Here is a 12,323-nt window from a genome sequence, read left to right on the forward strand (position 1 = left end):
TGTGTGTGTGTGTGTGTGTGTGTGTGTGTGTGTGTGTGTGTGTGTGTTCTATTGAGTGCAGGTGTTGGCAGAGACCAGAAGAAGAGGTTGGGTCCCCTGGAGCATCAGTTGCAGGTAGTTGTAAGTGGCCTGATGTGGGTACTGGGAACTGAACTCAGCTCCTCTGCAAGAACAGTACATTCTCTTACACTGAACATTTCTCCAGCCCTATAATAATGCTTTCTATTATAAGGCTATTGTTACTCTTATTTTTTTTTCAGTAGAAACCAGTACTGATAATATTTTTATTTATTTCTGTTTAACACTGAAAAGCCCAAATTTCATGAACTACATTGATATTGTGAGCACAGAAACTGTGGAGGATAGGAAGATTGCTTGGAACGTCTGATGTCTGAGCTGTTTATCTTGTTTTCCTAGGTATCTTGTTTCCCACGACTACAGACTTTCTCACAAGTATACTTGCTCATAGAAGGGACATGGGCTAGTCAGTTTGTTCTATAGAATGGCAATTCAGAAACTGTAAAGACATAAATATTCTAACAAGTTTCATCCTGTCACCATGCAATCCTAAAGTTGTGCTCAGCACATGGTGATAGCTTTGTAATTCAATTATTGGTAATAGTAACGTCTTCTGGGATTTATCTGCCTCAAATGTGGGCACTCATGTAAAACTCTTTACATAAATCTTATAAGGGCAGGTTCTGTCCACACCTTGGGGCACATCTTGCCATGCTTGGGAAGGCTTGACACTTTTCTCTAAATTATGGGATTGCTTTGCTTAGAGGTGTTGATGTCTTAAGTGCTGGACGAACAATAAACAACACTGAGACAGGTCCATTTCCTTTTGTTATTCTACTTAGAGGAAGATAGATCCCGATAGACAGAAGAGTTCTGTTCTCATTTTAAAAGGCTCTTGGCCTCCATTTTTCTGGCACGTTGTAGGCAAGATCCCTGTAGGTCATAGGAGGTCGGATGGAATGCCTTCTAAATTCTCCTCGAGAGTAGAGATTCTGACATTTAACTGTTTCCGGGATGGCCACCTGACCCATCCTGAAAATCCTGCCAACTGTTCAGTGCTGTGTCTTCTCCATCCTACATTCTTCATGATTAGGTACTAAGTCAGCCTCATCTAATCTTTGATGAAAAAAAAAATACCTTGGGCTATCTGAACCCCAAATCCATTCCTCAAGTCCATCCATCAAAAAATAGTAGTTGGAAGCCTATTTCATCCATTCCCCAAATCTTTAGTTTTTGTTTCATTTTAATATCTTTTAAACCAGTAGGTGTCTCATGATGATCATAATGTTGTAGTTAAGAAGACATTGTATTTACTGATTCATAAAATAATAGTACATGTTCATTTACTTAAATTTTAGATTCAACACTAATGGATGATATATGGAACTTTCCAGGCACTGGTCAGTATGCTAAGCCTTTAGTCAATTGTGTGTGTGTGTGTGTGTGTGTGTGTGTGTGTTTGACCTTGTGCTTAAACATCAGACATAAGGGATATAAAGAAAAAAATAAAAATATTTTATATGCAGTCAAACACACAACCACACAGATGACACATAAATAAACAGAAGGAGAGAGACAGAGAAAGAGAAACTGGTTAACCTACACCTCAGTATTTTCTTACAGGAAATAGAGAAGTGTGACTCAAAGAGAAAGGAACAACATCTAAAAATAGACAATGTGACATATGCAAATGTTCTCATCTTGTTCATACTTATAAATGCTTACATTCTATGAGGGGGAAATCTTATGTCAGGTTGAGGCATAATTTTGTTTTTCTGAGGAACATTTTGAGAAAGGAGTCGTATGATTTTATGTCGTGTCGTGCTCTTATAAGCAGAGTTCCAGCAAAAGCATTGTGACTGCATACAGCACCCAAAGTGTGGATCAAGACTGAATGAGTAGCCATAACTATGTGCAAAACATAGAGAAAGCCTAGAAGTCTTTGGGTTTCCAGTGAAGTATGTTCACTATCTTTAAATTAACTTCCTTTAATTTAATGACAAATTAGGAAGCCAGCATCAAGACCATTCCTTTCCTTATTTCAGCCTCATTCATGCCAGTGTTTGGCACTTTGACACCTGAGGAATTCTTAGTGGAAACCTGGTGATGTGATTGAATCTCTATTGTGCAAAGATAGAGAAGCTGCTGCATTGGGGGGGAGGGTCAGCAAATCATCAAGATAAGGGATGATTGATGATGACCGTTAGTGAATGAAGTCTGCAGGAGAGGGGATGAGCTCATGCTGCACAAAGGCACAGTCACTTTTATTTGTGAGGAAAACTTGCTAATCACAGGAAGAGATGAAGAAGTGAAGGAAGGTGCAAGAGGCTTGGAAAGCTGCACTCATGTGGAGATCATTAACTTCTAGAAACTCGAGGATAATGAAAACGCTCTCTTAGCACAGGTGCAGTTAAAGTCCCAGCACAGCTCCTGGGGTGAGTCTCAGAACACCCTCCTGCCACTGCCCCATGCTGTGCCCACGGTTTAGCCCACAAACTGCCCATGGTCAAGCTCACAGAGTGGGCTCAGACCTGGGAGCTGTAGTCAGGAAGGATGAGAGCAGGAAGAGATAAAGAAGTCTGGAATTCAAAGGCAATGCTTTCTTATTGTTCTGTCTTCTCCAGAATACTGTGTTAAGAAGGGCATCATGGGATGTCATTCCATGCATGCATGCGGTGTGCACGTTTGCACACACACAGTGTAGCAGTTAAGGTGCCATACAAGGTGAAGAGAGACGCATGAAGGACAGAGTCTTGGCTCTTAATGACCTCATCTTTCAGAAAGAAAGGAAGAAAGAAAAAAGATATATTTGGAGACTATACCCAATGCTAACTTACTTGCTGATAACAATACTATTCCATTTTTAGTTTGCAAAATAAGACTTTAATGAAGAAAACTGACATTTGGGCAAGCTTCCTGCTTCCCTCAGATCTTGAACACTGAACCAGAGATTGAACTTGGACATGTTGACCCTAAACATATGCTAATTCCCCTAATGACCCAAACAGAACTCAATTGCAGTTTGTGTTGTGCTGGGGAGAGACAGAAGTCACAAATGAAGTTTAAGAACTGAATAGAGCACCATAAAGCAGGCAGTCAATGATCTAAGCATGTTAACATTCTCATCCAACTATGTCAAGGTTCTTTGCACATCATCTTTGCATACACTTGGTAGCTAAGACTGGAGAATAGAATCCTGGAAAGGAGTAAGAGTCTACATGTATAGGACACAGGCTGAAAAAGATCTCAGATGAAAAGCTTTACTGGTCCATAGCATCATGGAGGTCATGAAGGCATTCTAGAAGCAGGCTTGCAACATGGGGTCCTGTAAGCATGTCTTTAGGCACAACTAGTTTTAAATTTCATCACCAATGTATATCATAAGGTTAAATAATTAAATATCTATGAGACTTTGCTTATATACTTACCTTTCTATTTATTCTCATCTGAAATGAGTATGAAAATGTCTATGCATTAGGAACATTTTTCGGGTGCTTTTCCATTATCTTCTCTCCTTTCCTTGCTAAAAGCTGTTAAGGGTTTTCTGTCTCATGGCCTTTCCTCAATCTCTGTTCATGTTGCTTGGAAAAGTTGATTCTACCCCCAGGTTTAACTAGGGGCATGTTACCTAATCAGGCCCAGAAGACTTAATTCCAGGAGCATGGCTGGACACAGCTTTTTATAGGAAGACATAAACTGTTCAGAGACTGCAGTGTGTGGAGGGCGGGGCTGATAGAGAGAGAACATGATCTGATCCATATAATCAGCCTATTGATCTAGAGGAATAAATACTTAGACCCTCTGTTGGTTAAGACACATGAATGAGCATCTTGTTTCATTACTTCTGCAGCCTGCATTTTTTATTATATTTTAACAGTCTTGATCAATTTAAACTATTAATGCAAAATTTTAATAAGCCTGAAACACATCAACATAAAAGTAGGATTTGTTGTTTATTGTCTAAAACTGGCAAAGGATAAATATGGGAAACAATGAGACTATCGATATGATTTTGTACATGCTGTGCACAGTTTCTCTATCTCCTTCCACCTTGGATTCAGAAGAGCAAACTCCAATTGCCAGGTTTAAATGGTGAGTGCCTTTACCCACTGACCGAAAAACTATTTTTTCTTTTTTTTTAATTTTCTTTTCTTTTTTATTTTAATCACAGGTCATTCACTTGTGCCCTTCCCTCTTTCCCTCCCAATCCCACACTCCCTCATCACCTCCCTGCCCCCTTCCAAGTCCACTGATAGCGGAGGTCCTCCTCCCCTTCCATCTGATCCTAGCTTATCAGGTCTTATCAGGACTGGCTGCAATGTCCTTATCTGTGGCCTAGCAAGGCTGCTCCTCCCTTGGGGGGAGGGGGAGATCAATGAGCCAGTCACTGAGTTCATGCCAGAAATAATCCTTGTCCCCCTTACTAAGGAACCCACTTGGGTACTGAGCTACCATGGGCTACATCCGATCAGGGATTTTAGGTTATATCCATGCATGGCCCTTGGTCAGAGAAACAGTCTCATAGAGGACCCCTGTGCCCTGATATATTTGGTCCTTGTGAAGCTTCTGTTCCCTCTAGGTCATACTAACTCCCCCTTCTTTCATAGTATTCCCTGCACTCTGCCAAAGGTTTGGTCATGAGTCTCAGCATCTGCTTTGATACACTGCTAGGTAGAGTCTTTCAGATGACCTCTGTGGTAGGCTCCTATCCTGTTACTTATTTTCTCCTACTTCCAACGTTGATCCCCTTTGTCTTTCTAAATGAGGATTGATCTTCTTATCCTGGGTCTTCCTTCTTGTTTAGCTTCTTTAGGTGTACAAATTTTAGTATGTTTAACCTATCTTACGGGTCTAGTACCCATTTATAAATGAGTATATACCAGATGTGTCTTTCTGCACCTAGGATACCTCACTCAGGATGATCTTTTCTAGATTCCACCATTTGCCGGCAAATTTCATGATTTCCTTGTTTTTAATTGCTGAGTAGTATTCCATTGTGTAAATGTACCACAACTTCTGTATCCATTCCTCTGTTGAGGGACATCTGGGTTGTTTCCAGATTCTGGCTATTACAAATAAAGTGGCTACAAATATGGTTGAGCAAACATCCTTGTTGTGTACTTGAGCATCTTTTGAATATATGCCTAGGAGTGGTATAGCTGGATCTTGAGGACGCAGTATTTCTGATTGTCTGAGAAAGCGCCAGATTGATTTCCAAAGTGGTTGTACAAATTTACATTCCCACCAGCAATGGAGGAGGGTTTCCCTTTCTCCACAACCTCTCCAGCATGTGTTGTCACTTGAGTTTTGATCTTAGCTATATTGATGGGTGTAAGGTGAAATCTCAGGGTCGTTTTGATTTACATCTCTCTGATGACTAAGGATGTTGAGCATTTTTTTAAGTGTTTCTCTGCTATTCTATATTCTTCTACAGAGAATTCTCTGTTTAGCTCTGTACCCCATTTTTAATTGGATTACTTGAATTATTGCCTTTTAACTTCTTTAGTTCTTTATATATTTCAGATATCAGCCCTCTGTCAGATGTAGGGTTGGTGAAGATCCTTTTCCAATCTGTAGGCTGTTGAAAAACTAATTTTTCACAGCCCTAATTTTTCATGTTAATTTATCATAGCAAATTGGCAAACACTGACTGTTATAGACAGTCCATGTATATGAACAAATACATCAAAGTAAGTGCAAACTAATTTTCAGTTAAATAGAAAATTTTAAGAATATTTTAAGCCTAGTGAATTGTTTCATCTTTTGTAATGAGAATTATTCTTTGTTTTTTTAAAATCCCACACTTTACTCAGATCTCAACAAGGCACATTTTTCAACCTCTTATAAATAATCAAGCTGTTAAGAGAAAGGCATTTTCAAGGCACCTGGGTACTATGCCTCCAAATCCATGCTTTTCAATGATTAATCCATGAACTTGGCTCTTACTAAATTATTAGACAAAAATAAATAGTATGAAATTGTATAAGTTTAACAATTTTCAGTCTTTTTATTGTGGAAAAAAGATGGAAAATACATTTTTACTTTGAGGTTGATTGCTAGTATCACAACTAAGAACATAAAACCAGATAAATTTAAGTTTCAAAGGCTGCTATGTATCATGATTGTTCTGGTAGATAAATTATACAACTTTTCTTTTTCATTGAAATAGGGCAACAGCTACTACCTCACAATGGTATCATCATGATTAAAAATCATGGCTTATTGTGTGCCTATACCTTTACAGGTACTTATATAGAAGCCTGTTTATGACATTGCACTGACATTCATATCTCTTACCTGTAATTGCCCCTAATGAGAATACATCCTTCTTTCTTTAATAATGGAATCCTCAAAAGTTTTTATTTTCTTCTTGAAGAGTCATATCTCCCTTTGGCTACATGATTCATGTCATTTAGTGAACACCAGTTCAGTTCCCAGGGTAAATAACTGATCTTCATGTATAATTTTTCACCTTCTATAACCATAGACATATTCATTCATATTTGGTCTCTGGAAACAGGGAACATGCCGGGCAGGTGATGGAACTACTAAACTATTAGGCTGAAAGCCTAAAGCTGAAAGTGTCCTTTCTGTGTCCCAAAGCAGAGAAGCCCAGTCTAAGCCTAAGCCAACACAGAGGAAATAGAGCCAACAGAGATAAAGTCAGTGATTACCAATGATTCTGTTACTGTTAGTCACTGGGCTCTGGACTTAATTCTCAAGAATACAGAAATGCCTTAACTCCCCATAATCCCTGTCTTAGTAGATGGTAAAGTTTGAATTCAAACCTCTGTGTCCCTGAGGCTTAAGTGTCTCCCCACAATGACACATTTACATAGATTTCTCACATAGGAGAGGACATACTCATGACAGTCTTCAGTTAAATAAGAAGAAAGGCCAATCCCTGGAAAGCAACACTGTGCTTAGACAGGTTTTATGTGAGGTCTTAAGTCACTTCTGGAAGCAGTATAAAATCCTGGATGAAAGTTGCTATTTGTAGTAGTTATGACAGTATTAATCGCAATCACCAGATAAGGTAAGAATAAGATGTTGCATCCCATAATTATTTACAATTGCCATTGATTGCTTCCAGGGGTGGTGTGACTATTGCCTCTCACAGATGATTCTGAAGAGAGCTTGATGATGTGCAAAACCTATGATTTTATCTTCATGTTCCCCACCCCTGTGGAAAGTGCTATGTTATTACCCATGGTCATTTAATGATTCAATTTAACACTAAAGAAAAGCACTGAGAACTACTCACACCCTCCTACTAGGCTGGAGCAGCAATGATTAAAGTATGTTCCTTTTAATTAACGCTGGCTGAAAACTCCTCAGCAGTTTCATGGTTCCTGTGTAATTTGAAACAACTTGTTTCCAGGAGTGAATGTAATAACACATATCGCTTTGATTGACGGGTTTCCTGCTGGACTCAGGAAGTGGCTCAGTGTCAGATGACACAGACCATGTGGCCAGAGACCAAGAGATTTTTACTAGTAGCCTTGGTGTTGTGTAGCTCTCCAAGTCTCCTGCCCTCTCCGGAAATGTCAGGCAGGCTAAAACTCATGAGGGCCAAAAGCCAAAAGTATTTGGAAAGATGCAAAGACAGATGTTATGGCCAAACCCCCTTTGAGTTGTGACTACTTCATGAGACTTCAGCTCCACAATGAGCAGCAGAGGCATCAGCATTCGAATTAAGTAATGCCCCTGGTACTTCCCACCTCTGTGACCTTGGTCTAAGTACTTAACTGATCTCTGTCTGTTCACAATGATAATAAGTAGCTTCCCTCAGAAGATGAGCTAGAATTCACAAACAATAGTATGCAAAGCTTTTGAAAGGAGATGTTTTTGTGACATTTTGTTGGCAGGGATTTAGAAATCTTCTTTTAAAACAAACCTTTCTTCAAAGGATTAAATAAAAAAAGGATAGATTAGCAGGGGTGAGATGGGAATGAGCTCTGTCTTCCTTACAATAATGCTGTATGAAAATAAGACCTCAGGTAAGCTTGAAAATATGGTGCAGGAAATACAGCTTAACTGGACATACCTCCAGCTTTCCACTCTTCCTTGTCTGTCCACTTATGTGGTGCTTTTCCTTATTTCTATTGCTAAGGAGCAAACTGAAAGAAAACAAAGACCCTCCTATCTACCCTCCTGAGCTGTACTGTGACACACCGACAGCACACACTCTAGTACTCTAGTTCATGTGTAGCCCCTGGTGAGTCTCCCTTATACAGAGGTTGGTTCTTCATAGATATCCCACTGGCAAATATCACATCGTCTCTGTGATAAACTGGGAGGACTACATTTTTTATCAGTTATTTATCTGAGTCCTTTCTATATACATAAAGCACACACACCAGCAGCAGCAGCAGCAGCAGCAGCAGCAGCAACAACATAAACAGTACAGAAAGTAGTTGGATAGTTGGAGGGGGAGCATTGACTCTTCTTTTAAAAAATGGATGTTATTTTTTTTTTTGATAAAATACATAAAGATGACAGTGACTCATAAACACAGGACAAAATAAGTAGAACTACTGATAAAGGCCTAGAGAGATGACTCATTGGATAGAAGTTGCTCTCCCACAAGACACAGTTCGGTTCCCAGCACCCGCATGATGTCTAACAACCATTTGTAATTCCAGTTCCAGGGGTATCTGACGACCTCTCTGGCCTCTGGAAGCACTGCAGCCAAACAATACACACAAACAAATGCAGACAAAACACCTACACACATAAAGTAAAAATAAATAAAGCTTTAAACATGTTGGCCAGAGGGGAGACTGAGGAAGATACAGAGATGGACTCCCAGACCTGGGAGAGGTCAGCTTGGCTTGGTGTCTGAAAGAGCATCCCCAGCAAGGCCAGCAACAGAAGCGTGAACAAGCCTCAGTGCAGCAGATCAGTCAGAGGTGGCTTATGGTAGCAGAAGAAAGGTTGTTAACTGGGGCTGGATGTGTGTTCCAGGATGTAAGAGTGCTTGGCAGGCAAGCAGGAAGACCTGAATTCAAATACTCAGCACCCCTGTAAAAAGCCATGAATGTTTGCACTCTCAGCACTGTGTGTCTCAGGGCAGAGGGCAGAGACAGGTGGATTTCTGGGGGTTGCTGGCCACCAGCCTAGCTCCACGTTCAGTGAGAGATTTTCTCTTAAGAAAATAAAACAGAATGGTAGAACAGACACCCCACTTGATGTCATAGTGTACACTACACACACACACACACACACACACACACACATCCATAGGTACACATCACAGAAATACAAAGCAAAGGAAGGAAAGAAGGAAAGGAAGAAAAATAAGTGATCTCATTCTACATAGATATTTCTAGATCACAAGTCTGTAACTTCTTCAGGACCCTCCCTGCTCTCCCTCCTTCTCCTCGCACTCCTTCCCTCCTTTTGTCATCTTTCTTTTGAGGCACAGTCTTACTCTGTAGCTGCTCTAGCCTTAAACTTATACTGCTCATCTCCCTTAGTGTTGAAATTATAGACAAGGATCACCATACGCAGTTTATGTAGTACTGAGGATTGAACTCAGGGCCTTGTGCGTGCTAAGCAAGCACTCTGTGAACTGAACCAAATCACTAGAACCTATATATTAAAAACTTCTCTATGGCTGACCCTTGGTATTAGAGAGCAATTAGGGGGAAGAATCGCTATCCCTTGTTACAGAGTAACACAGCAGGTTGCAATTATATATTTACTTATATAATAACTAAGAAGTAATTATTAAAATAAAAGGCCATGAAGCCATGAATTTAAGGAAGAGTAGGAGATCATGGGAGGAGTTGGAGGAAGGAGGGGGCAGTGATGTAAAGACAGTATGCATACATATATGCAAATATACATATATGGATTTCTCTAACACAGGTCTCCTGTTTTCAAAAAGCACCAGGACATTAGGGAAGTATTTGGAAATGTGAAGTGCAAGAGCTGGATGTGATGGCCCACATATATAGTTTCAGTGCTTAGAAGGTAGAGGCAGGATGGTCATGAGTCAAGGCCAAACACAGCTATATAAAGAGTTTGAGACCATCCTGGCTCTCAGGGGACCGTATTTAACTAAAAAAAGGAAAGGAAAGAAAAGAAAAGAAAAAAGAAAAGAGAAGAGGAAAAGAAAGGAAAGGGAAGGGAAGGGGAGGAAAGGGAAGGGAAAAAAGGAAGGGAAAGGAAGGGAAAGGAAAAGGGAAAGGAAAAGGGAAAGGAAAGAAAAGAAAAGGAAAGGAAAGGAAAGGAAAGGAAAGGAAAGGAAAGGAAAGGAAAGGAAAGGAAAGGAAAGGAAAGAATAGAAAAGGAAAGGAAAGAAAAGGCAACAAAGGTAAATATGCTCCTTTGTGAAGTAAGTGCAGAAGTGAGGGAAACACAGAGGCAGTGGGCCGCTGGAAGGAACCAGCAGGTTGACCTTCCATCATGTAATTCCAACATGATTAGAGAAGTGCCTTCAAGAGATGCTTTTACAGCCCTCATTGCAGATGTCATTGGCCCCTGTCCTGATGATACTGGAATGCTTAAATATGGAATACATAGCCTCTCCTGTGAGCTAGTTCCTCTAGCTCTACTATGGAAAAGCCTGGAGACAGGCTGGCCATCTCTTCCCTGGGCAGCTCGGCATGAAGTAGGGTTTGCTCTTCTACCTCATGGCAGAGGTGAAGACACACATTTTAACACTAGCACTAAGTAAAATATCACATTTACACTAGAATGTTCTAAACCTGGCTCTTGCTTTTCTTGGATTTTGGATTGGGAACACAAAAGTGAAAATTAACTTTTGTCACTTGCTTGATTTTCAAACTGAGCTACCTATTGTCATGGGGAGGCTACCTATTACAGAATTAGGAGCATGGTTAAGATAACCCAGATTGTGATTTGCTTGGCTTCATTTTTGTTCTATATTTTTTCCCTCCTTCTCCTCCTTCTCTATTACTACTTTTTTATATGCATAATAGTTTATAACATGTAGTTTATTATTTATGTTCAATAGACATTATTATTTATCTCAACATGAATTCGTACAGTAAACTTATTTGCTATTATTTAAAATATGAGGGTATATGCATAATTTCCGCACACTATAAAAACAAGATATAGGACAGTGCATACAACCAACACTCATACAAATTCAAACTCATCAAATTCAAAAATATCATCTATATCTATACTTATAGATTACAGACTGGATGTCTATGCTTTTCCCAACATCAAAATTAAAGCCCTAGACTGAAGTGATAGCATTTGGATTTGTGACTTTGGAAGATAATAGTTTAGGTGAGGTCATGACGGTCAGGTGACCAAGGCTGAATTTATATTCCTGTGACAATTAGAGGAGAGACTAGGGCCCTTTTATTTTTCTGCTACATGAAAGCAAAGCTGTATCCAGGTCAGAAGAAGAACCCTCAGTGGGAAGTAAATCTGATGGCTCCTTCACCTTGATCTTCCCAGTCTTTAGAACCACAGATAGAAACACCAGCTGTTTATGCCACCAATCTACAACATTCTGTCACAGCAGCCTGAGCAGAGTATGGCCCTGGGCCTGTATGTGTTTGACAATTCACAGAACACAGCTGGAATGCTAAGTGACAGAACAGGGCTACTGGTTGTGTCAAATAAGATAAGAATGCCTAGAAGACCTGACTCAAGGAAGGGCTGCAAGGGCTGCTGTTACTCTAAAAAGATCTGCTTCTTTATACTGAAAACGTTTATTTGAATATGCATCATATATATATAAGATGCTTTAACCAACAAAAATTACAGTGTCTATGTCAAAGGTTCATCTAAACATACTAATGCAATACTTATAAAGACTCTGAAGCTCACTAATGCACCATTAGGAATTTATAAAGAAAAAAAAACTTGTAATGCAACATTTAAGAGTGTCTGAGGGTGTCTGGCATTACAGGGTCACAGCCTGTGCGAGGGGAGGTGATGATAACTTAAAAGGTCAGGAAACAGAATCAGACTTACCAGTAGAACCTATTTGGAACCACCGATTCCTGGATAAGCTGCCATCTTCTGCCAAACTCAGCAGAGCTGTATAACTGGAGGGAGAAAGAGGGAAAAGAGATCAACATCTTGGCCTTTGTACTTGTTTGTTTAATTCCTCAGTAGCAGCACCTGATATTTCCGACTTTCATGTCAATTCTGCAAGTCAGACATTAACATCTCCCTTTAAACTTAAAGGCATCAGGACTCGGGGATCATATGCTGTGCTGCAGCCACATGCTCAGTGATTAGTGAAGTGAACTGGGAGTCACAGACTGCTCTTGTGGTGGCAATGTTTTCTGTTCCTCTGGATAGCCTAAGCA

General features: G+C 39.9%; 1 protein-coding gene across 6 annotated transcripts in view; it reads right to left on the bottom strand.

Moving 5' to 3' along the window:
• Positions 1 to 12,323, bottom strand: part of Sorcs1 (sortilin related VPS10 domain containing receptor 1) — a 512,909-nt gene that overhangs the window by 153,365 nt on the left and 347,221 nt on the right. For all 6 annotated transcript variants that reach the window (XM_055591505.1, XM_055591507.1, XM_055591508.1 and 3 more), the window contains exon 5: positions 11,983 to 12,056. In XM_055591505.1, coding sequence (XP_055447480.1) covers positions 11,983 to 12,056 — 74 coding nt within the window. The remainder of the gene's footprint in view (positions 1 to 11,982; positions 12,057 to 12,323) is intronic.

This window comes from Psammomys obesus, unplaced genomic scaffold, assembly GCF_907164565.1.
Source record: "Psammomys obesus unplaced genomic scaffold, mPsaObe1.curated_primary_1811, whole genome shotgun sequence".
In the NCBI taxonomy this organism is placed as follows: domain Eukaryota; kingdom Metazoa; phylum Chordata; class Mammalia; order Rodentia; family Muridae; genus Psammomys; species Psammomys obesus.